General features: G+C 39.0%; 1 protein-coding gene across 3 annotated transcripts in view; it reads right to left on the bottom strand.

Annotated features, from left to right (window-relative positions):
• Nucleotides 1-23,605, bottom strand: part of KMT2C (lysine methyltransferase 2C) — a 179,476-nt gene that overhangs the window by 45,462 nt on the left and 110,409 nt on the right. For 2 of the 3 annotated variants that reach the window (XM_081344870.1, XM_081344871.1), the window contains 15 exons: nucleotides 22,055-22,159; nucleotides 19,642-19,823; nucleotides 18,703-18,867; nucleotides 17,666-17,775; nucleotides 16,802-16,867; nucleotides 15,974-16,186; nucleotides 10,493-10,621; nucleotides 9,094-9,213; nucleotides 7,515-7,645; nucleotides 6,580-6,766; nucleotides 6,254-6,352; nucleotides 5,302-5,349; nucleotides 1,198-1,338; nucleotides 1,011-1,043; nucleotides 776-892 (listed from right to left, as the gene is read on the bottom strand). In XM_081344870.1, the coding sequence (XP_081200996.1) occupies nucleotides 776-892; nucleotides 1,011-1,043; nucleotides 1,198-1,338; nucleotides 5,302-5,349; nucleotides 6,254-6,352; nucleotides 6,580-6,766; nucleotides 7,515-7,645; nucleotides 9,094-9,213; nucleotides 10,493-10,621; nucleotides 15,974-16,186; nucleotides 16,802-16,867; nucleotides 17,666-17,775; nucleotides 18,703-18,867; nucleotides 19,642-19,823; nucleotides 22,055-22,159 (1,846 nt within the window). The remainder of the gene's footprint in view (nucleotides 1-775; nucleotides 893-1,010; nucleotides 1,044-1,197; nucleotides 1,339-5,301; nucleotides 5,350-6,253; nucleotides 6,353-6,579; nucleotides 6,767-7,514; nucleotides 7,646-9,093; nucleotides 9,214-10,492; nucleotides 10,622-15,973; nucleotides 16,187-16,801; nucleotides 16,868-17,665; nucleotides 17,776-18,702; nucleotides 18,868-19,641; nucleotides 19,824-22,054; nucleotides 22,160-23,605) is intronic. The other variant, XM_081344872.1, reaches the window with a different exon arrangement.

Genomic DNA, 23,605 nt, shown 5'->3' with positions numbered 1-23,605 from the left:
TGACCTATAAAGCCCTAAATGGCATGGGCCCGATTATCTCAGGGAGCACCTGCTGCCAGCATCAGCCTCCCAGCATTCTGTGCGCTCCCACAGGGAGGGCCTCCTTAGGGTTCCGCCGGTAAGGAATGCCGATGGATGGTTCCAAGGGGGAGGGCATTCTCTGTGGGTGTGCCTGCCCTATGGAATGAACTGCCGGTAGAACTTCGGACTGCCCCGGACCTTCGCTCGTTTCGCCGGGACCTTAAAACTTGGTTGTTTGATCTTGCTGGCCTGGACTGAGGGGTTTTTAATTTAATTTAAATTTTAATTTTAATTTCAATTTGTTTAATTGTGGGCTAGTCTTATTTAATTCTATTTTAAAGTGTACTTATTTGTATTGTTTTAACTCGCCCTGTAAACCGCCCTGAGCCCTTCGGGAATAGGGCGGTATATAAAATCAATCAATCAATCAATCAAATAAATAATAAATAAATAAATAAATAAATAATAAAAAATCAATCAATCAATCAATCAATCAATCTGCTGTTTCCCCTGTCTGGCAAGATTCTTGTAATATAAGCGGTTAGCAATAAAGTATCTGCTTGAGCCTATTCACAGAGTTGTTTTGATTACTGGCACCTGACATTTTTTTCAGCACCATTGTGTCATTAAATGAATATTTTAAGTTGAAGACTATGTCTATGACCTTCTACAAGGCAGTGGCTATTCTTGAACTGCTCTCAATTGCCATATTGTTTGTTTAGGGTGAAACACTTTAAATTGATAAAAAGCAAACCTTGATTGTGCAAGTGCATTAATTGTGGTGGTGGAGGCTGTTGCAAAGTTGCTGACTGAGTAGCTGCAGGACTCAGCACAGCAGTAAACAAGTCTTCCACATCCTTTCCTCCCAGTTCTATAAAACACAACAAGGGTGCATTAGAGCAGAAGCAGATAGATATAGGTGTGGATGCACATATGTATATGTGTGTGAAATAAACTTTGCAGAAAGATATGAAAAATAGGTCACTTACCTGGAATCTTATATAATTTACCAAGAATTGCACCTGCATAAAGTAAAAGCAATGAATATTACCAATCACCAATCACTGCATTCAGATAATTGCAACACATTAATTTCAAGAACTTCTAGCATGACATCAAAATATCTGGTAATATGTCAAAACAACAAGCTGGCTTGTTGTAAATATAACCATTTACCATCTGTGACCATCTTGTCCAGTTCTGGACTCAAAATCCCATCTAACTGTTCTTCACTCAGTGGCCGGGCACTCTGGATGACATTCTGTAGAGGCACCGAAGTGGAGGGATCGTCAGAGATAGGCCCAATATCTAGTCCAGCTGAAGGAAAGAAAAGTATAATTTTGAATAACATTAATTGGCTTAAATGGTAGGAAAAAATCCTACAGTGCATAGACGTAAATGTAACAAACAGTATTCATTTTCATTTGAGCAGTTTAAGAAGTCAAGATTTTATTTTAGAAAATACCAGAAAAACAAAACCAATTATATATTGTGGCAAATTCTTTATTAGTGAAATGGTTACTCTGCAATTGCAAACTTTCAGGTTTTCAAACAATGCTATATTACTTACTAAGTTCTGTGCCCTCAACCTGTTTCATAACCATCTTGTCTAATGAATAACACCTGAAGCCTATAAGTTATTTTGTAAATGTTCAGTTAACCTAATGAAAGCATTGTTTCCATATGGATTTTAATCATGAAACACAGATCAAAATCTTGATAACAATAAACCTACTGTAATATTTGACATATATCAAAAATAGATAAGGGTGTTTTACACTTAAGGGGATGTTTTTTCAAATAAATAAATCAACAAATGGAAACTGTGTTATGGACGCTGTGAAACTATATCTGAAGTACTCAAAAGATTAAAAAAGGTCAGTACATTTAAATATGATTTAGACACAAATAGTGCATACAGTTTGATCAAAGGTGGTAGACCACAACTATGGACTATTGTTTATAACAAAATAAAAGCTTGTGTTTTTGAACAGATATGTATAGCATTAGTTCAAATTATTTAGTAGGCTGAGGAATGAATGTTTCCACTACCACTAAGAAGATTATAAACGGTTTACTCTCTTCCAATTTACAGGTGTTGCAAAAGTCAAGACAAGAGGCAGTGGGAATTGTCATGATTTCTGCTTAAAAACCACATTTTGGTGAAAGAAAACTTTTTACCCTGATCCCAAGTTTGGCTTACTACATTAATTTACTGCTCAGGCAAACTTTTGTTCAGCTTGGCCTTTTGTCTGATAAAATTGCTAATTATTTCAAATACCAAACAACATGCTGGCTTAGACTGCTCCTGATTCTAGCTCATTGTGTATCTCATCCTGATTTTTTTCTGCCAATTTGTTTTCCCTTCCCTTTGCAGAAGGCTGTTTTATATTAAAATCTTTCTGTCATCATTTATTCTGTAACTGACCTAATCCTGGTCTTCTCAAGCCTATGTGGCAACCATGTGTTTACTACCTCCCCTTTAATTGAAAACCAAAACAGACTTCTTTCTGTCAGCATTGGCACTGAGTGGAACTCTCTTTTTTGTTAAATTGCCGAGTCAATGCTGGCAAATTGAAATTCCATATGGTTCACTGTTTGAAATTATTTGGATGAATTTTATTCAGCTGTTCTTGCAGCAGCCTACATAATTGTGTGTGTGTGTGTGTGTGTAGAGAAAGAGAGAGAACAGGCATGCCAGTGTTGAAAAGGAAATGCAACATTAGTTAGGTAAATACAGGTAGTCCTCAATTTACAACCAGTCACTTAGCAACCATTCAAAGTTATGACAGATTCCACCCAAAAAGTCGATGCGGATTCTCAATCATCCAGGTAGTGTTGTCTGAAGGTTGGCAGGAATAGCCAAAACTCCAGAGGATAGGCTTAAGATACAGAAGGATCTTGACAGACTTGAACATTGGCTGCTATCTAACAAAATGAAATTCAATGGTGAAAAAGGGAAGGTTCTAGATTTAGGCAAGAATAAAACAAATGCACAGGTACAGTATAAGTGTTGCCTTGCTCAACAGTAGTAACTGTGAGAGGGATCTCGGAATCCTAGTGCACAGTCACTTAAATATGAGGCCGCAGTGTGCTGCAGCTGCCTAAAAAGCCAACAGTGCTAAGCTACATTAACAGAGGGATAAAATCAAGATCATGTGAAGTGTTAATACCATTTTATAATGCCTTGATAAGACCGCACTTGGAATACTGCATCCAGTTTTGTAAAAAAGATGCTGAGACTCTAGAAAGGGTACAGAGCAGAGCAACAAAGATGATCTGGAGGCTAAAACATATAAGGAACGGCTGCTGGAATTGGGTATGTCTAGTTTAATGAAGAGAAGGGTGAGGGGTGACATGATAGTGTTCCAATATCTCAGGGGCTGCCCCAAAAAAGAGGGAGTCAAGCTATTCTCCAAAGCACCTGAAGGCAGGACAAGAAGCAACCGATGGAAACTAATCAAGGGGAGAAGCAACCTAGAACTAAGCAGAAACTTCCTGACAGTTAGAACAATTAACCAGTGGAACAACCTGCCTCCAGAAGCTGTGAATGCTCCAACACTGGAAGTCTTTAAGAAGAGACTGAAATGGTATAGGGTTTCCTGACTGAGCAGTGGGTTGGACTAGATGACCTCCAAGATCCCTTCCAACATTGTTGTTGTTGTTGTTGTCTAAAGGTTGAAACATCACAACTGGACTACATTTTATCGTAGTTTGAGAGATGTTTCACTGCCCATCCAGGCAGCTTGCTCAGTCAGAACAAGGCAGTTAGGCAGAGAGTCGTTGGAATGTACCAACTCCTACCTCACCAATCTCAGGGGTTTCTTCCCCAAAGTGTGTTGAAACTTCTCTCAAACTAAGAACAAAAAATCAGTCCAGTTGCAATGATTCACCCTTCAGAAAACTTCAAACAACCTTCAGACAACTCTACCTGCATGATTGAGAATCTTCATCAACATTTTGCAATACACTTTGGGGAAGAAACCCCTGAGGTTGGTGTGGCAGGAGATGGCACATTCCAACGACTCTCTGCCTAACTGCCTTACTCTGACTGAAGAAGCTGCCTGGATGGGCAGTGAAATGTCTCTCAAACTAACAACAAAAATTAGTCCAGTTGTGATTATTCAATCTGCAGATAACTTCAGACAACCTTCAGATATTTACGACCCAATTCCAAAGTTCTGACAATTGCCCACCACCTATGGCCATGTGAACGTGTTTTAGATGTTCAGCAACCATCCTGCATTTATGGCTGTTTGTGCCACTCTGCAGTCATATGAGTGTGTTTTACAACATTTTTGCTGAATACCAGCTTTTATTTCTGGTTTTCAGCAAAAATGATACATAGCAAACAAAGAATTTACTTAACAACTGTGGTGTTCATTTAATGACTGAGACATTCACTTAGCAACCATGGATTCACTTCACGATCATTCTGATTAACTTAACAACCACCACACACACAAAAAGGATGTGAAATTGGGTCAGTCACATAATGACCCGCTGTACAACCATAAAAACTTGCAAGCCTAATGGGTAGGTTCCATTATGGTTATAAGTCAAGAACTATTTATATCCCCTTAAATCTGGGTTCTGGGAGGGAAAAGGGGGTGAGAAAGAAACTCAAGATAACCCTGACATGATTGTCATTATATAACAGGGAACATATAACCTATAATAATGAAGTGTTTTTGTACTTTGTGCAGTACATGTTTTCCTGACCTGGCCTATCTCAAAAGACTGACTTTTTATGTTTAAAAGCAGAACACTTACCAGAAATGAAAATACTGTAGAATTTTAGAGCTCTTATAGTACATTTAATTTTTTTTCCAAAATCACTCTTTTCTAAATATGAACCTTAGGTGTTATGTATGATATTCTTACTTATATTTGCAATAACATTCCAAAGCCAAATTAAAACATGGGATTTTCCCCCCATATTTTTATAGTCATTGAAGTAAATAAAAGGTCCACTACTCTGAACAGAAACAGGAAATGCTTTAAGTTCAAGAGAAATGTGTTACTTGATATTGTGAAATGCACACATACGACAATTCTGTAGTTATTCACAATATTCTTTAAATAAAAAAATCAACTTCTTCTAGATGCACTACAAAGACAGGCATTTTACACTGCAAGACTGCACAAAGGTAGTGAAAAATGAAAGAAAGTGAGGCAACAGAAGAGTTATTACACCATGCATGCATAAAAAAATTAGCTGAAATCATTAGGAAACAGAACTACTTCTAAACACCGATCATCCACTAAATATTTCCTTACCAAAAGGGGAAGAGGAGTTCTCAACCTGGAAAGTGCATAAATCAAGACCTACAGGATCCAAACCAGATAAAATGGATGATTATAACAAAAAATAAAATAAAATGAAGCAAGCAAGCGAGAACAAATCAAAAGTATATAGCTGCATGCTGAAACAGTTCATGGATATGAGAAACACTGAAAGTTATCCCCAGAGTAATAAAGGACAATAACAAAAACAAAGGATAGATGTATTAAGCAAAGCAAGAGATAATAGCTTCAACTAATAGAAGCATATTTAAAAATTATGCATATATACAAATACATGTACAGGTAGTCCTAAACTTACAACCCTTTCTTTAGTGAATGTCTGAAGTTATAATGGCACTGGAAAAAGTGGCTTCTGACTGATCCTTGAATTTACAACTGTTGCAGCAGCTCCATGATCACATGATTAAAATCTGGAGGCTTGGCAATTGGCATGTTATTTTAGAACAGTTGCAGCATCCTGAGGTCAGATGATTACCATTTGCAACCTTCTCAGCAAGCAAAGTCAATGGGGGGAGCTGAATTTGCTTAATGACAATGTGATTTAACACCTGTAGCATAAAAGATTATAAAATCGGGCACAACATACTTAACAACTGCCTTACATAGCAATGGAAATCCCAACTGTGGTCCTAAGCCCAGGACTATTCATACACATTGAAGGGCTCACAAGGAAAGAAATACGAAAGTTTAAAAGCAAAATGATTTGCTTTTTGGCTTCTCAGACACCATGATGTGAATCAAAAAGAGCCCTAAGTGAATGTTTCAAGTATATTTGTTTCAATGTTTCAAGAGCTGAAGAAGCTTCTTGGATAAGAGAAAGAAAAACAAGAAAGTCCAGTTGCCTCGTGAAAAAAGCATCTTTGGGTTTCAAGTATAAGTAGCCAGTAATCATGAACATCACAAAGAATAATTTTTCCAATCATACCTGAATGATCCCCAGGCTTCACTAAATCATCTGAAAGAATTCCAAGGATGTCGTCCTCAGTGTTCAGCACGAGAGCAGCTAACGGGTCATCCAGAGTACCTTTAGAAAATAGACAGCTCAGACGCAAACATAATAAAGATGGCACCAGGAATGGAACATTCAAACTTAGTAAATAAACATTTCAGTTACCCAGGGTAGTAGATCCGTTAAAGTGTAACTACAACATTAAAACGGGTGCTCCTTTTACTAAAAGGCTCTTCTAGCAAGGCCTCATCTGCTCTGCGCCCAGGGCCACCCTGTGCCAAAATATCTTCAGATTTATGTACCTTGCGGACCAGATTTTGAGGGAGTGGAAGTGGAAGCTGAACTCAGCAGTGGATCTGAGGATGGGTCTAAGAAATTGGTCTTCAGACTTGCTTTGCAGGAAATGCTGAGGCTTTCACTGCATAAATGATCCAAACTTGGCTTTTTTTGCCTACTGGTGTCTAAAAGTTCTCTTCCAAAGAAAGCTTCCTAGAATTAATACAAACAACAAACAATGAAAGCAAGCATTTAATTAAAATGTCTTTATAAGCCACAGGATTCCTATATCTGAATCTGAATCTGAACTGAAACAGATTCAAATACTTATTGGTTAAGATTATAGTTAATAAATGTAACTGCTCTTGTCATTAAACACACTCGTATTTAATGCAATTATGATTCTATATGTAAAATTGTTGATGTTGGTCACTTCTGATTTAAAAGCATTCAAAATATTCAATTTTATGTGATTTGTTTGTCTATCCTTTTCTGCTCTGTTTAGGAAGGCAACAACTACTCTCCAGAAAAGTATTTATCAGACAGGTTCCTCAGTCTATGAAGTTCCCTCCATTCATTTATCATAAAATTCAAGCCATTAATTTAGTTTCTTTAAATACTATATAAGAAAAATTTAAATAACCTTATTGCTTCTTGGCTAATTCAGTAACGTACAAAAGTGTGTTCATTCTAGAAACAGAACATTCTTTCAGCTAATTAGACTATAATCAACTAGTGATATATTAATATGTCTATATTAATGGATTTAAAACATAATGTATTATGTTTATATTAAAATAAATATTTTACTTTTCAGAAATACAATAAAATATCATTCACAGAATTAATACTAGTGTTAATTGATTACAAATTATAAAGCAATTTCTTAAATTACAAATAGTTTATCTACTACATGCAAATAATGCTCTTAGGGAAAATATTTTGCATGCTGTGAGAGTACCTGCAAATATGCTGGGAAAATTTCTTCAAGCTTATTTTTCTTTTTCTTATAACGTTTTTTCATTTTTTCCATATTTTCAGAAACAGACATAGTTTCATCAACAAGTGTATCAGGCAGTTGTTCACTCCAACCTAGAAATATCAAACATATACAATATTATAATCCTATTTCACTCCAGACTAGCTGAAGTACAGGAGGAGGGTTACTGATTAATTCTTTTCCTGATTTAAAAATAGCAAAAGTTGAAATTGAAAATCTGATAAAAGTGATGTAAAGGCAACATGTGGAACTGGTATGCAAGACTCTAAAACTTAGCACCACATTCTAAAGCAGACATGTCAAACTCACGACGTATCGGGACGGTTTTGCCATTGCCGGCAATGGGGTGGGCGCGGCTTTTGCATGATGCATCCGGCCCGCGGGCCGGCAGTTTGACACTCCTGTTCTAAAGGAAGTGTCTTTAATGTCATCCGCAATCCTCATGGAAAGAGCTAGCTTTCAGACTGACAGTTCAAAAGGTGCAGACCATTTTAGAAATAAAAGGTAAAGGTAAAGGTTCCCCCACACATGCGTGCTAGTCGTTTCCGACTCTAGGGGCCGGTGCTCATCTCCGTTTCAAAGCCAAAGAGCCAGCGCTTGTCCGAGGACGTCTCCGTGGTCATGTGGCCGGCATAACTAGACGCCAAAGGCGCACGGAACACTGTTACCTTCCCTCCGTAGTGTTCCCTATTTTTCTACTTGCATTTTTACATGCTTTCGAACTGCTAGGTTGGCAGAAGCTGGGACGAGTAACAGGCGCTCACTCTGTTACGCGGCACTCGGGATTCGACCCACCAAACTGCCAACCATCTGATCGACAAGCTCAGCGTCCTAACCCACTGAGCCACCGCATCCCTCTGTTTAGAAATATACTAACATACAAAATATGCTAAAATATTTTAGGTATATTTTAAAGGTATTATTTTATGATCATCTTCCTTTGCCATTAGCTCTCTTTAGAATTTCAGCCACTGGTGTAATGGTTAAAGAGTTAAGCTAGGTCAGGGAGATCGCAAATTCTAATCTTGCTTTAGTTGCAAAGCCAGCTGAGTGGCCTTGGGCCAGTCACTTTCTTTCAGTCCTAGGAAGGAGGCAATGGCAAACCACTTCTGAAAAACCTTGCCAAGAAAACTGTAGGAACCTATCCAGGCAGTCACTTGTTTTTCCATTTATCATCTGTTTACTAAATTATGCATCTGTTCGTGATATATTAGCTTTGCATAAATGAACTGCCACAAGGATGCTTTTTACCAGAAAGTAAAAGTTTCCAGTAAGAATGGTTAATTGTAGAACTATGCTTTTATGTTCAGAGTAAATCTGACAGAATTTAATTTAAACTGGAAAATTGTCTCAAACTATAATACATGAATTTATACAAGGATGCAGTCATGTAGTATCTTCAGGAATGACAATGAATTAAGCTTTTTGGGGGAAAAACTGAGGTTAAAAAAAAGTAACTGACTAATTAAAATATAATGATCTTGTGTTACAGGACATGGCAGTAACACAGAAGTATGAGAGTAAATTGCTAGATGCCTACTTTCATCTCTGTTGGGTATTTGTTCAGTTACAGAGCCAGAAGAATCTTTTCTAGAGAGACATCTTTTCATTTTTCCTTGTCCTGTACGACTCCGCTGGCGTACCATGAATCCACCAATGCCTATAAAAGGTATGTTCACAGTATTTATTAAGAAAATTTAGATAGCCATTCCACATAGGGGACTGTGTTACTTAAATTATATTATAATTATTTAAATAAAGAGAGACATCCTGGAATGTAGACATTCTGTAAATAGCCATTTGTACATAATACATGTCATTTAAATATAATAATAAGCCATTAAAGGCAATTCTTTAATCTGTATTTAATTTTTGTAGTTGCTTTATTTCCACATACAAACACACACCTCCTTCCCTCTCACCAGCATCACCACACCAGCTGTCTCTCAACACAGCTTTTATAGCCTACATTGCTGTGCTGGCTGGGGAGAGGCTTAAAGAGGCAGGACAATAGCAGCACAGGTGCTGGCCCTTTTCTACACAGCCTGCCCTCCTACAAAGAAAATTCTTTCCTAGTTCCATCTAATAGGGAATCGACAAAAACTGAGTATCTATAGTTTATGCCTGATGATATAGCTCCCCTCTATAAGAATTCAATATAATGCATAAGAAATCCACCAGTTGCCCATATTAATCCAACAATGACCTGTATATTAATAGAAATATCAGCTGAAAAAACACTCACTTCTCTCTTGAACATCTCTTTGATGTTCTCTCTTAAACATCAAAATTTGTGATCACCAAACTGTGCTAAGTTTATACCTCTTTTACATGGAAGCTATCAAGATGTATCTATTTAATAATAATAATTCATAAAAAGTTATTCTGTTGTTTGGTAACTTTGGCATATGCATCTTGATATAGAGGCAGTATAGATAGTCCGCGACTTACGACCAGAACTGAACCCAAAATTTCCATACTTAGCCAGGCAATTGTCAAGTGAGTTGAACCTCATTTTATGACCTTTCTTGCCACAGTTGTTAACTGAATCTGGCTTCCCCCATTGACTTTTCTTGTCAGAAACCAACTGGATAGGTAAGAAATGGTGATCACATGACCATGGTGCCTATTGCCAAGGGCCTGAAATTTGATCCTGTGACCATGGGGATGTTGCAACAATCGTAAGTGTGAAAGCTGATCATAAATCCTTTTTTCAGTGCTGTTGTAACTTTGAATGGTCGCTAAACGAATGGTTGTAAGTCAAGGACTACCTGTATTTGAAAATGAAAACCACTGTCTGAAACTGCAGTATACACCAGATAGGGTAATTCTCCACAACACTTAACTAATCTCATTTCTAAATAAAATATTATGTATAAATATATAGTCAATACATATAAACCTAATAAACATGAAAACATCTGGATTATGTACTCTACCAGGTCTGTATGGCTTTCTCTTTCTTTTTTTGATCCCTTCAGTTGCTTCCATTCCCTTAGGATCATCATCTATAGGTTCTCGTTCAGGACTTGTATCTGATTTTCCTTCACAATCCATGAGATCTCCTTCTGAATTAAAAAAAAGTTAAAAAGTGAGGGAGAAAAAGATAGGAGTTATTTATACACTTTCACTTAACTGCCCACATAAAAAACTCTTCAGTTAACTAAGAACCTTTGAAAATAATCATAACAAAATCCCATTAAAATTGAATACTAATAACACTAAACAGATGAAAATACCGTTACTAGGATTATTAAAGGGTAGAAAAGATTAAATGCTGTTATGTAGCATGTTTACAAATAGTAAAAGAGAGGGAACCCTATCACAGGAACATAAGTTAAAGAAGTCTTATTCTATATTCCATATTCTATTTGTAAGGCATCATGGTGTAGTGGTTAAGATACTGGATTGGGACCTGGGAAACTCAGAATTAAGTTTATAACTCTGTTACAGAAGCTCCTTAAGTATTTAAGGCCATTAACTTTCTCTCAGCTCAACCTACCTCACAGGAGTGCCACTGTACAAAGGCTGGCATATATGTAAAAAATATTACTTACCCCATTACATCCCAGAGACCCTAATGGATTAAATTAAAGCAAACTTACATCAAGGCCAAACTGATGTTCAAGTTAATTAGGGCTCTAAAGTCCCAAAACAGCGTTGTTACTTGGTTCAAGATAATAACTAACACAGCTCTTTAAGTATTGGCTTGGCTTTTTCTCAAATATATATACCAGATTTTAATTTTGCTGCTTCATCTAAAACCAGTGAAATTTCCATCCAGTATTTAAAGACAGCTCCATATAAAATGTGCTCCAATAAAATATGGAAGCTTATCTGTTAAAGATAACTGAACCCAACTTCCTGAAGAAGCTTCGGAATGAATTCAGCAGGGGCAGCTGATAAACAAAGGCTGTAAGACACAACTGGGCATTGTAATATAATGGTTGTACAGGTATTAATAGGTATTTAAAATATTTAGGCACTATATCGATGAATGACAATAATATTCTTATATTAATGACTCTATCGGCCCTGCTGTGCCAGCTGATCTTTGCCATCTTCCTATCTCATTGACAAGACATAATCAAACTTGTCTAAGCAAGGAAGATTTATTTATTTACTTATAAAATTTATATAGCTGCCTACTTGCTCACAGCAAGAGTAGGCAGCTTACAAACAATGAAAACACAATCTAGAAAAAAATAAACGACCCCCAACCACCTTCTCCTGGCAACAGCACACCATTAAATAAGCCATTTGATAGGCTTGATCACACTATGGGTTCTCCAGGGCCACTGGCAAAACCATCTCTTCAGGGCCTTCCAAAAGACTGTCAAAGTGGGGCCCCTGTAATTACTGCAGGGATGATGTTCCAAAGGGAGTGAGTCACCACAGAGAAGGCCCTTCTTCTAGGTCCCACCAGATGTATCTGCTTAGGGGACAGAATCCACAACATTCCTTGTCTCCCCGCTCTAGTGGGTCGGGTGGCTGTGACTGGCAAGAGATGGTCCCTCAGATGCTGACTATGCCAAGACTTCTTCCCAAGGATACTCATGGCATTGCCCATAGTGCGTGCCATTCTTACCATACTTCATATGACTTTTGAAACTTTGCCATCTTTGTCCAAATCATGTGTGCCATTCTTGTAAGGCTTCAAAAAGCCTTCAGAAAGCTTCTGCAGACTCCGATGTATAGTGAAAATGGCACGCACACTATTTGAAGAACCGTGTGAGTAGCTCCCTGAAAACCTGGCACCAGCAGCAGTTGGCACAGGGCCAGGCCAAGGGCATCTTGTCAGCAGTGGGAAGAAAACAAAGGTCAGAAAGGCACGACAGGATCTGAAGAATGCAGAGTGGCTGGGGCTTTGCGTTGTGGCATTGGGTGCATGGCCAAGGTGCAGGCTTGAGGTGCCACTCCCCACTCTGGTCGATGGGCAGCAGAACTAAAGTAGTGGCTGGGGATGATGGCAGCTGGCTGAGACTACTGAAGGTCTTGGACTTCTATCTCAGTCTCAGTGCTGCTGCCATGGAGTGCCGCTGTGCAGGGTGCCAAAAGGGTAGAGATGGACATAGGTGGGACGGAGTTGAAGTGCCTCTGCTGTTGTGTGGGTGACCACCAAACGCCTCAATGACTGTGAGGGTGTTGCATTGGCTGTAACTTCAGAGACCTTGTATAAACTACAAGTCATTCAGCACCACCTGGTGAATGGTTGCTGAATGAGTGATTATTAAGTAAGGACTACATATACTCAATATTCAATGTCTACTATTATATTTATTAATGTATTACACAGGGAGATATTCCTGATTATCTACCCTTAGACTTGAAAGTCTTCAGGGGATCTCACGTCTCTTTCTATTATATGATGTCATCACATAGAAATTCTGAAGTCATTCTGCACTAAGATGAGTGGAAATCCAAAAAGAGCTGAAATTTCTAGATTGAAGGAAACACTAGTCAATGACTGGGAATGCTACCTAACAGTGACAAGATATTGTTCTCACTGTCTTCCCATTCAGCTATGCTCACCATATCAATACTGCAATATTATGCTTTTCTATATTGTTCTATCATCTGATCTTGGACTAAAGTAAAATCCTGTTGGGATAGACAATACTTGGAATTGTACATGAGATCAAAGAACAAGGCATGCCGTGGCAACTATGTTTGCCTGATATAACATTTTGCTACCTCTATCACTGTGCCTTACCAATTTCATTCTATAGCATGTTTGTTTAATGCTAACAGAATGCATTATTTTTTTTAAAAAAAAGTAAATTAATCTGTCATGAGAAGGTTAGCTCTTCGTAAACCAATAATCAGCATACTTTATTTTAAAATATATTAAATCAGCCATTTTCCTGATTTAGATTTATGGTATCATTAATAACTTACATACATTTAACCACGTCATTACAAATTTGTAGACAATTTTTTTCTTTTCATTAAATGATATAGGATAGTAAAAATATTGTTTGCTGTGTGATATTGCTCAAGTCATACATTTCAACAAAGAATAATAGCAAACACCAATGTATAAAATTGATCCACTGATATTATGAGTTTAAATACTTGGTGTTTTTCAATGCATTCAATGTCATAGGTAGCTATCATGAGAAACTGGGACTTCTAACTTCCTGCTGGTTTTCCCATTGACTCTGCTTCTGGGAAACCAACTAGGAATATCAGAAATTGCAGTTAGGTGACTATGGCTTGCTGTGCTGTCATAATGGCAAGCAGGGCACCCAAATCACAATCATCAAGTAGGGACACTGTGACAGCCAGAATTCCAAGGACCCATCCTAAGTATCCCTAGTTTGGGGCTGTTGCAATTTGGAATGGCTGTGGAGGGATGAAAATCCAAGGATTGCCTATATTCAGCTAAATAAAAATTATACAGTGACACTCACTGCTTCTCAGATCTGCTGCCAACGTAAGCACCATTTTGATCAAGTATATAGTCTAAGTCACGGGTCGGCAACCCGCGGCTCTGGAGCCGCATGCGGCTCTTTGAGCCGTCTTCTGCGGCTCCCAGCCGCCCGGTGCGCACGCACCTCTCCAAATGGAGAGTGGCACCGCCCGTTTGGAGAGGTGCGCGCGCACCTCCCCGAATGGGCGGAGGTGCGCGCGCACCTCCCCAAACCTTTGGAGAGGTGCGCGCGTACCTCCGCGCGAACGAGCCGCGGCGTCGCTCTTTGAGGAAGCTGCCGCGGCCCGTCTGCAAAGCTGCCGAAAGCGGCAGCTTTGCAGATGGGCCACGGCAGCTTCCTCAAAGAGCGACGCCGCGGCCCGTTCCGAGAGGTGCGCGCGCACCTCTCCGAACGACCGGAGGTGCGCGCGCACCTCTCCGAACGACCAGAGGTGCGCGCGCACCTCCCCAAACCTTTGGAGAGGTGCGCGCGTACCTCCGCGCGAACGGGCCGCGGAGTCGTTCTTTGAGGAAGCTGCCGCGGCCTGTCTGCAAAGCTGCCGAAAGCGGCAGCTTTGCAGATGGGCCACGGCAGCTTCCTCAAAGAGCGACGCCGCGGCCCGTTCCGAGAGGTGTGCGCGTACCTCCGCGCGAACGGGCCGTGGCGTCGTTCTTTGAGGAAGCTACCGCGGCCCGTCTGCAAAGCTGCCAAAAGCGGCAGCTTTGCAGATGGGCCACGGCAGCTTCCTCAAAGAGCGACGCCGCGGCCCGTTCCGAGAGGTGCGCGCGCACCTCTCCGAACGACCGGAGGTGCGCGCGCACCTCCCCAAACCTTTGGAGAGGTGCGCGCGTACCTCCGGGCGAACGGGCAGCGGTGCCGCTCTTTGAGGAAGCTGCCGCGGCCCGTCTGCAAAGCTGCCGAAAGCGGCAGCTTTGCAGATGGGCCACGGCAGCTTCCTCAAAGAGCGACGCCGCGGCCCGTTCCGAGAGGTGCGCGCGCACCTCTCCGAACGACCGGAGGTGCGCGCGCACCTCCCCAAACCTTTGGAGAGGTGCGCGCGTACCTCCGGGCGAACGGGCAGCGGTGCCGCTCTTTGAGGAAGCTGCCGCGGCCCGTCTGCAGCTTTGCAGACGGGCCGTCGGGCAACCGGGAACCGGTTCCATCTCACTTTTTTAAAAAATGGCAACCGTGTGCGCATGCGCAAAACGTTTTTTGCGCATGCGCGTGCATGGACACACGCACACGGCTCCCAGTTTTTTTAATTTGTGATGGAACCGGTTCCCGGTGGCTCTTTTCCTTTTTTAGGTTGCCGACCCCTGGTCTAAGTAGATAGTCTTTCCCTTCCTTTTGTCATGGTTCCGACAGATGAAACTCTTCAAAAGAACTTTGAGGCATTGTTTACCTTAAAGAATCTTTTATTCAAGAAACAAAGTATAGGCACTACGTAGTAGAAACCAAAAACTAAATTCCCCTCCCCTGGATACAAAGTATCAAAGCACAATTCCCTCCTCCAATAAACAGTCATAAATCAGATTCCCTAATTAGCTTGATGCCCAGGCTTTCTCCTTAGCTCTTCAGCTCACCAAAACTCTATCAACTCTGGGCCCAATGACTTTGGATTTCCACAGCTGAGTTATTATTGTTATGACTAGTTGGACTCTCATCCACATTTCCCCTCCCAGCATCAACTAACTCTAGAAGCAATAGAGAAAAATGGTTTCTTTTCCATCTGTTGTCAAAGCAGGAACATCTGATGTTAGCATCGTTGACACCTTTCCTCTCTTGGGCATCTGTTCATTTACCACCCTGATTTTTGGACGCTTCAACAAATCTTGAACTTTTCCCAGGTCAACTAATACAATTTTAAAGCCAGCTATTGTTCTTGTTATAAATTCCTTCTGCTTTGTGCTTTGGATTTGTTATATGAATTCCTCCCTCTTCCACAGTGCATCATGATACCCACTAACAAATAGTTCAATAAAATGGAAGAGAGCATATAATAATTACCTCTACTGTCATCCATCTCACCATCTCTTGAATGTTCTGATTGGACATCAGGTGGTGTCTGAAGTACAGCAACACTATTCTGGTTTATAATTTTCAACTTAAGCTTTGGCTTTGCCCTTTTTCTTCTTGGTACAACAGCATTGAGGCTCTGTAACTGAGACATCCCTGTTTCGGTCAAACAGACACCATCCTGAGTGTACGTCTTCGGTGGGTCTATAAAATTGGCATGAACCACAACAGGAATTTACACTTTTAATAATTTTGTTTATAAGCACAATATTTAAAAACATTGCAATTAATATACCATGGAAGACTATTTGTTCTAATATTAAGAGAGAAGACAGCACAATTATTTCAAAGGAAAACCAACATTATAATTATAATATTTTACAAAGATTCTATTCCATACATTATTCAACCTAACATATGTAAATGAAGTTACACAGTTACACAGAGAATAATAAGTTCTACCATAAATAGATTGGGAAAGATAAAGACTGAGTAAATCACTCCAATTTTTGTCAAATTATGCATCTGGCTTTCAAAGAACATATCTAAAAGGGCAAGCAGAGAAAGGTTTGCCTGCATCTATTTAAGTAAAATCTTTTGCTCACTTAAGCAATTTAACTTCCATTAAGGAGGACTTGAACATTTATTCATGAAAGGTATCAGCTGGGTTTAAAAATGAACAAGGGAATAGCTAACAAAAACCAACTATTATAATCAATTATATTGATTATATAATTTTAAGGCATAATTCTAGCTTCAACATTGAATTATTAGTAGAAACAAAATTAGATGCAGAGAATGAAGAATTTTAATGGTTACCAAGTTCCTTTGCTTTTGATGGAATTTGGGCTGCAACAGATGATTCACAGAATTCAAAGGAAGGCACTAGAAAAAGAAAAAATAACAGTGAAAATTATCATTTAATTAAGCAGGTTATGCAGTTGTCAATAGCATTATTTTAATACTGAAATCCTCATTAATCTATAGTTTTCACATGTCTGTTACTCTAAACAATTTATTTTTTTACTTTATTTTTATTAACATTTTATTACAATTTTCGCCTAATTCCTTTTCTAATAATATATCTTTAAGATAACTGGCAATTTTTAATGTCCTTTTTTATTACTGATCATGCAACATTAAGAAAATACCTTGGCAAAAGAAAACACTGTCTCTTTTGTTAACTCAACATCTGTCAGAGAGAAGCTTTACAACAAATCCTACTGTACTTTTATTAGAATAGGGCTGGAAGGGACGTTGGAGGCCTTCTAGTCCCACCCCTTCCTTAAGCAGGAGAACCTGTTCTATACCATCTCAGACAAGTGACTGTCTAGCCTCTTCTTAAAAATCTCCAGTGATGGAGCGCCCACGATTTCTGGGGGCAGGCTATTCTCCTGATTAATCGTCCTCACTGTCAGGAAGTTTCTCCTTAATTCCAGGTTGCTTCTCTCTTTGATCAGTTTCCAACCATTGTTTCTCGTCCTTCCCTCTGGTGCTTTGGAGAATAACGTGACCCCCCCCTCCGCTTCTTTGTGGCAGCCCCTCAGATACTGGAACACTGCTATCATCTCCCCTATTTCTTCTTTTCTTTAGACTAGCCAAACCCAAGTTCTGCAGCCGTTCTTCGTATGTTTTAGTCTCTAGACCTTTGATTATCATTAGATAAACGGCAGGTGAATTTACCATTTGCTGATGGTATATATGGTCTACACATGGTGCAGTCAAAACCATTATTTGCTGTGGTTTCCACTTCTTCCTCCGTGTTTAAATTTTGACAGACAGTGTGCATCCATCTGAAAGTTAAAGTATAGATGGAAAAGGAGTTGATTGAAATGCATGCAATTTTATCATGCAATACAAATATTGTCCCTGGAAAGAAAAACCCAGAAGATGCTTATTAAAATTAGTTATTAAAATTTTTTTGGGGCCAGTTAATTGAACTGGGGATTGCTATAAAATTCCAGCATTCTCAAATATGTTTCAAAATGTATTTCAACCAAACTGTTTCAATAAGACAAACTTATTGAATCCAATAAGTTCAGGATCCAATGGTGGATGATTTATATCAGGAAGCTTTTTTGAAACTTAATCTGAAGGAGCCAGTAGACCTCAATTTTTGAGATTGACTAGACGTATTGACATGCATAATTGTTTTGATAAGAGATTGAGGTCCCTGGGATTGGAATGAGTTCAATTTCTTGTCTATGTTGGTAAATTAGGAAGATTATGAAGAAATGTTGCACATAAAAATGAATCTAAGGGGGTCTTGCTAATTTTATCAATTACTTTCTGAGTTATGGAAATATTTTAAATTAGTGATTTCTTTGTTCAAGGGATTGCTGTTTATTCCATACATACTGCACCATTGGGAGACCTGAAGGACTAGGTTAATGACATACTATGACCAAATATATTTATGTGGCTGTGAAGAATCAATCAATAATTAATGGTTACTTAAACAATATTCTTCAAAATATCTTCAGGCTACCCAAGAATTTATAGAATATGTTCCTGTCATTGCTATAACCCCCATAACGTGACTGAGAAAGAAAACACTTTGATAAAAACTTAACTATTTTATAGATTAGGTAATAAAAACCAATATGAAGAATCATTTTGATTTTTTTAAAAAACCAAAGTTCATCCCACAAATATAGAGGAACACAGTAAAACCAAGCAAATTAAAAAAAATTTGTTCCCAATGTAAAAGAAATTTTAACCTGTCACACTGCCTGCACTGCACAATAAGCTCTTCTTCTCTGTAACTGCAACAGCAGACTGGGCAGATAGATAAACTTGCACAAGGAGCACACTGTGTGTAATTATTTTGCCATTCACATCTTAAACCAGGAGAAGTAGCTCCACAGTGTCTGCACCACACACACCTTTAAAACACAAACACATGAAAAACATTTAGTTTGCATTTGCTTATTTTTCAGTACTATCCAATGAACAAAACATTAATCCTCTCATTTAATAGTTAAAATTACGCAAAATGTCACCAACTAGAGAGATTCTATTTCAATTAATTTTAGAAGATGATATTCTATAAGGAGTCCTTGGTGTTCTCTGATTTTCTTGCAGATGTTTCATTACCCAATTAGGTAACATCGTTAGTGCATCTTCTGTGAATATGTTCCCTAACTGAGTAATGAAAAGTCTCCAAGAAAATAAGCAAGCTCAAAGATTACCACAGACTCTACAGTTGAACATTGAGCTACAAATATACTCTTTTATTAATGTACTATGTGGCGGCAAATGTTCGTGGTTGTCATGGCTACCATGATATTCTAAGTCACCCCAGTTCCAATGGCCCAAATATATATATGTTAAAGGGCAGGATACATCATCCTAGTCTTTAAGTTCCCTAATTCCAAAGCATTTGCAAATTAATTCCCAATTTAAGATCCTACATTATTCTGCTTGGGATTCTCAATTACTGGAAGACATGTATGATTGTCCCACTGGTATTATTTGAACTTTAATTAAAATATGATCATACTTTATGTACTGCTATTAGGCACCCCCAATAGTTCACTGAAATGCACGTTTAAATTTCAGGCAAAAACCCTTCATGAATAAGCTGGTCTATAACCATGATAAAGATTTGGTTTGAAGCCATTCAATACGCAGAATTAAAAAAAAATAGAGAAACACACCATTTGCACTTCCAACCTCCTTTGGGAACTGTCTGTAGTGGTGGATCCAGGCAGTAAGTGTGGTAGCTGATATCACAGTCATCACAAAGAAGTAACCTTCCTGGATCCGTAGCCTTTCCGCAGGCTTCACAAACAGTGCACTCCAGACATCTCCAACCCTTGTGGAGTACCACTTTTGTAATCTGTGTAGGAAAAGGCAGCATATAATTAAAATTAACAAAACTTCAATTTGTCAGTTCCAGGGATGTCAAATATGCCATAAGTAGTTTTCCAAATAGACAGATTTTTTTAAAAAACAACAACCCTAAGACTTGTTCAAATGTAATGGAGAAATTTTATCACCATTCATTGGGTGATGCTATCTTAGCATCCATCAACATCATTCAAATGACATTATTTTCCTGAGGCAATTGGATGTTCACAGTGTTATGCTTGTTGGGAAGTCTGGGAATTGGAAGTCTACACATCTTTAAGTAACCAAGATTGAGAAACACTGGAGACAAAAGGTTTCCATGCTTACTATGGTGCCTATATTCAGGAACAGGAATCCCTTGTGTTACATAAAATTGCAAAATTTTAAAGTGCTTCAATCACTTCCTAATCTGACAATCAAGGACATTTAAACGTTGAAAGCTTTCATGCTTAGCCAAATTATTTAGGTTAAAATTTTTTTTTCAAAATATCTGTCATTACATTTGTTGAAATGTGTTTAAATCATTTTTAAAAAATTTTGTAGAACAACTGACTCATTCATGTTAGTTAATTGGCCTTTTCTGTTAGTTATTTGGAATTTTGATTTCCAGAACCAATTAGAATATCTTTTACTGGCATTCCTTTACAAAGTGTTTTAAATTTATATTCTTTTAGAAAGGCAATTTTTTTCATGAAATCTATGCAAATTTTAAGTTAAATGCTTGTTTATATGGAAAATTGTTTCTGTGAAAATAATACATTTGAAAAAACAGCTTATACAATAGCAAATAATATATTATTTCTGCATAAATCTTTAACAATCCAGATTTAGTCTCATAAATGTAAAAAACTAAATAAATATACCACTTGCTGTTAATCTCAGCAAAGGTCAATTATATACATTATATTTAATGTAGAACATTGTAGCAAGGTAATATCACTTTTATAGTATGTATAAAAGTCACTAAAGTATTTTGCAAACTGCAAATAAATTATAGACATATTTACAAAGGATTATTTAAAAGATTTAAAAAAATCTTAAATGTCAGATATAGATAAGGATACTTATGTTTTTATTACTGGCTACTAAGCCGCCCTGAGTCTTCGGAGAAGGGCGGGATATAAATGTAATAAAAATAAAAAATAACTAAATAAAATAAATACTATTAAATTCTCTCAGTGGCCTACAATACAGATAAGCCTCTACCCTATTACATACACCTGGACCAATAGGACAGGGAGACAGGTTATGTTATGGATCCTATCACTTAGGAATGACCTGGAACCACAAAAAATGGCCTTCTCAGTGGTGACCCCTTCTTTGTGGAATATCATGCCCCCAAGACAGATTTATGGGACGCGGTGGCTCAGTGGGTTAAGACGCTGAGCTTGTCGATCAGAAGGTCGGCAGTTTGGCGGGTCGAATCCCGAGTGCCGCGTAACAGAGTGAGCACCTGTTACTCGTCCCAGCTTCTGCCAACCTAGCAGTTCGAAAGCACGTAAAAATGCAAGTAGAAAAATAGGGACCACTACGGTGGGAAGGTAACAGCGTTCCGTGCGCCTTTGGCATCTAGTCATGCCGGCCACATGACCACGGAGACGTCCTCGGACAAGCGCTGGCTCTTCGGCTTTGAAACGGAGATGAGCACCGGCCCCTAGAGTCGGAAACGACTAGCACGCATGTGCGGGGGAACCTTTACCTTTACCTTTAAGACAGATTTGCCACACCCCTCCCATTGCTTTTTCAAAAGGCCATAAAAACATGGCTTTGTCAGCATGTTTAATCAGCATGATCTGATTAAGTGGTAGATTTAATTGTATTGTGGGTGATAAGTGGTTGATTTTTTATGGGTTTTTATTATTTGGTGTATTTTTTAAATACAGTAAGCTGCCTGGAGTTGCCTATGTGTAAATTGGGTAGCTATCTAAATTCATTAAATAAATTAATCAAGTTAAAATCTAAAAATTAAAAATGAATTTATCTGGCTAATTATTAAAACAAGCTTATCAGGAAGTGATGTTTCTGGGGGAAAAAAAGCATTTCTCAGTTCAGCTAGGTGTGCATTCCAGAGACCTGGAGAAGCTACAAAAAGGGCTCAGTTCTAAATCACAGTGAAATGACTTCAATCAGGTAGGGTAGGATTATATAACGGAATGTTCTCCCACACAGGGCTTTTAAGGATAAATAGGTATACAAGGACGGTTATTTCAAAACACTCACCTTAATACCTACACAGAATGGATGATAACACTGACCACACTGTGAGCAGGCAAGTAATTGGCCTTCTGCACCTTGTCCAAAACTCCCACAAACTACACACATATCCTGGAATATAAAACAGGTATCTTTATACAAGAGACAGCATTAGGCAAACCAACCTCACCCAGCCCCAAGAGCACCTGATGGCTATATACCCATGTCTATCCTTTTTAAAATGTTCCTTATGTCCTTTCAGAAATTCAGATGTACACTGTTCACTTATTGCCATAATCTATATATACATTATTGTAAAATTTTCACATTTTTGTGAAGGAAGCTGATTTTATACCTAAGCCACTTAAAAAAATAACATTAAGACACTAAAACCCCTTTCAATCTAATTAATTTCTTTTTTAATATACAAAAGAACAATTGTTTAAATAGAAAAGCATATTGCTGATCTACAAAATCAGAATTATGGAGTGGGCTGTTACAATCAAGAAAGCCATATTTTTTGCTCTAGTGTATCTGTGAGAAATGTAAAAAAATAAAATCTGCGGAACTGAACCATAGACTTAGTAATGCTGACATGACTTGGGCAGGGGTGGGTGGAAGAGAAGAGATTTCTGTTTGAGTATGTACGTATGTATGTATGTATGTATGTATGTATGTATGTATGTATTCATATATAGATAGATAGATAGATAGATAGATAGATAATAGATAGATAGATAGATAGATAGATAGATAGATAGATAGATAGATAGATACCGTGTTTCCCCAAAAGTAAAACCCTGTCTTACTTTCTTTTGGACTCTAAAGTAAGGAGGGCTTACTTTTTGCCGGTACTGGCACTAGTAGGCCGTGAGTGCGTCGGGGGTGAGGCGGGGCCTGTGCATGGGGTGGAGAAGCAACATAGCGAGAGCATGGTGGTGGACCAGTTGCTTTACTCTGCCTGCCAGACAGCTGCCGAAGCCGCGCAGGGTAAAGTTGCTGGGGGGGGGGAGAATGGAGTTGCTTCCCTCCCTGCCAGACACCTGCTGAAGCCACGCAGGGTAAGGTTGCCGTGCCCCATCCACGCCCAGATGCCTTGCCTCCCCCAAGCATTTTTTTACTAACCTGCCTTTCAGCTGCATTGCGTTTCTCTGTTCGCTTCTCAGCCATCACCGCGTGTTTACTACTGGTAAAAAAAAAAAGTTCAGTCAGACTTTCTAACTTCTCACGAGATCTCAAGAAGTTAGAAAGTCTGATTGAACTTTTTTTTTTAACAGTAGTCCCACAAACATGCAGCGATGGCTGACAAGTGAATGCAGAAACGCAATGCAGCTGAAAGACAGGTTAGTAAAAAAAACGCTTGGGGGAGGTGAGGCATCTGAGCAGGGGCAGGTGTGGAGCCTTACCCTGTGCAGTGGCAGGAGGGTTGGGTGCGTGCCCTTCCTGTGCCAGGCCAGCCCCTACAGCTCTGGGGCAGCTGTGCTTGGCAGCGGTGGACAATGTTGAGGTGGGGGCCGCCAGGCTGACCAAAGCAACAGGTGAAGCACCAGAGGCTCGGGGAGGGTGGTTGAACAGGCC

This window comes from Vipera berus (assembly GCF_964194415.1).
Source record: "Vipera berus genome assembly, chromosome: Z".
Taxonomy (NCBI): Eukaryota; Metazoa; Chordata; class Lepidosauria; order Squamata; family Viperidae; genus Vipera; species Vipera berus.
The sequence above is the reverse complement of the archived record's forward strand: the minus strand, read 5'-3'. Positions and strand labels throughout refer to the sequence as shown.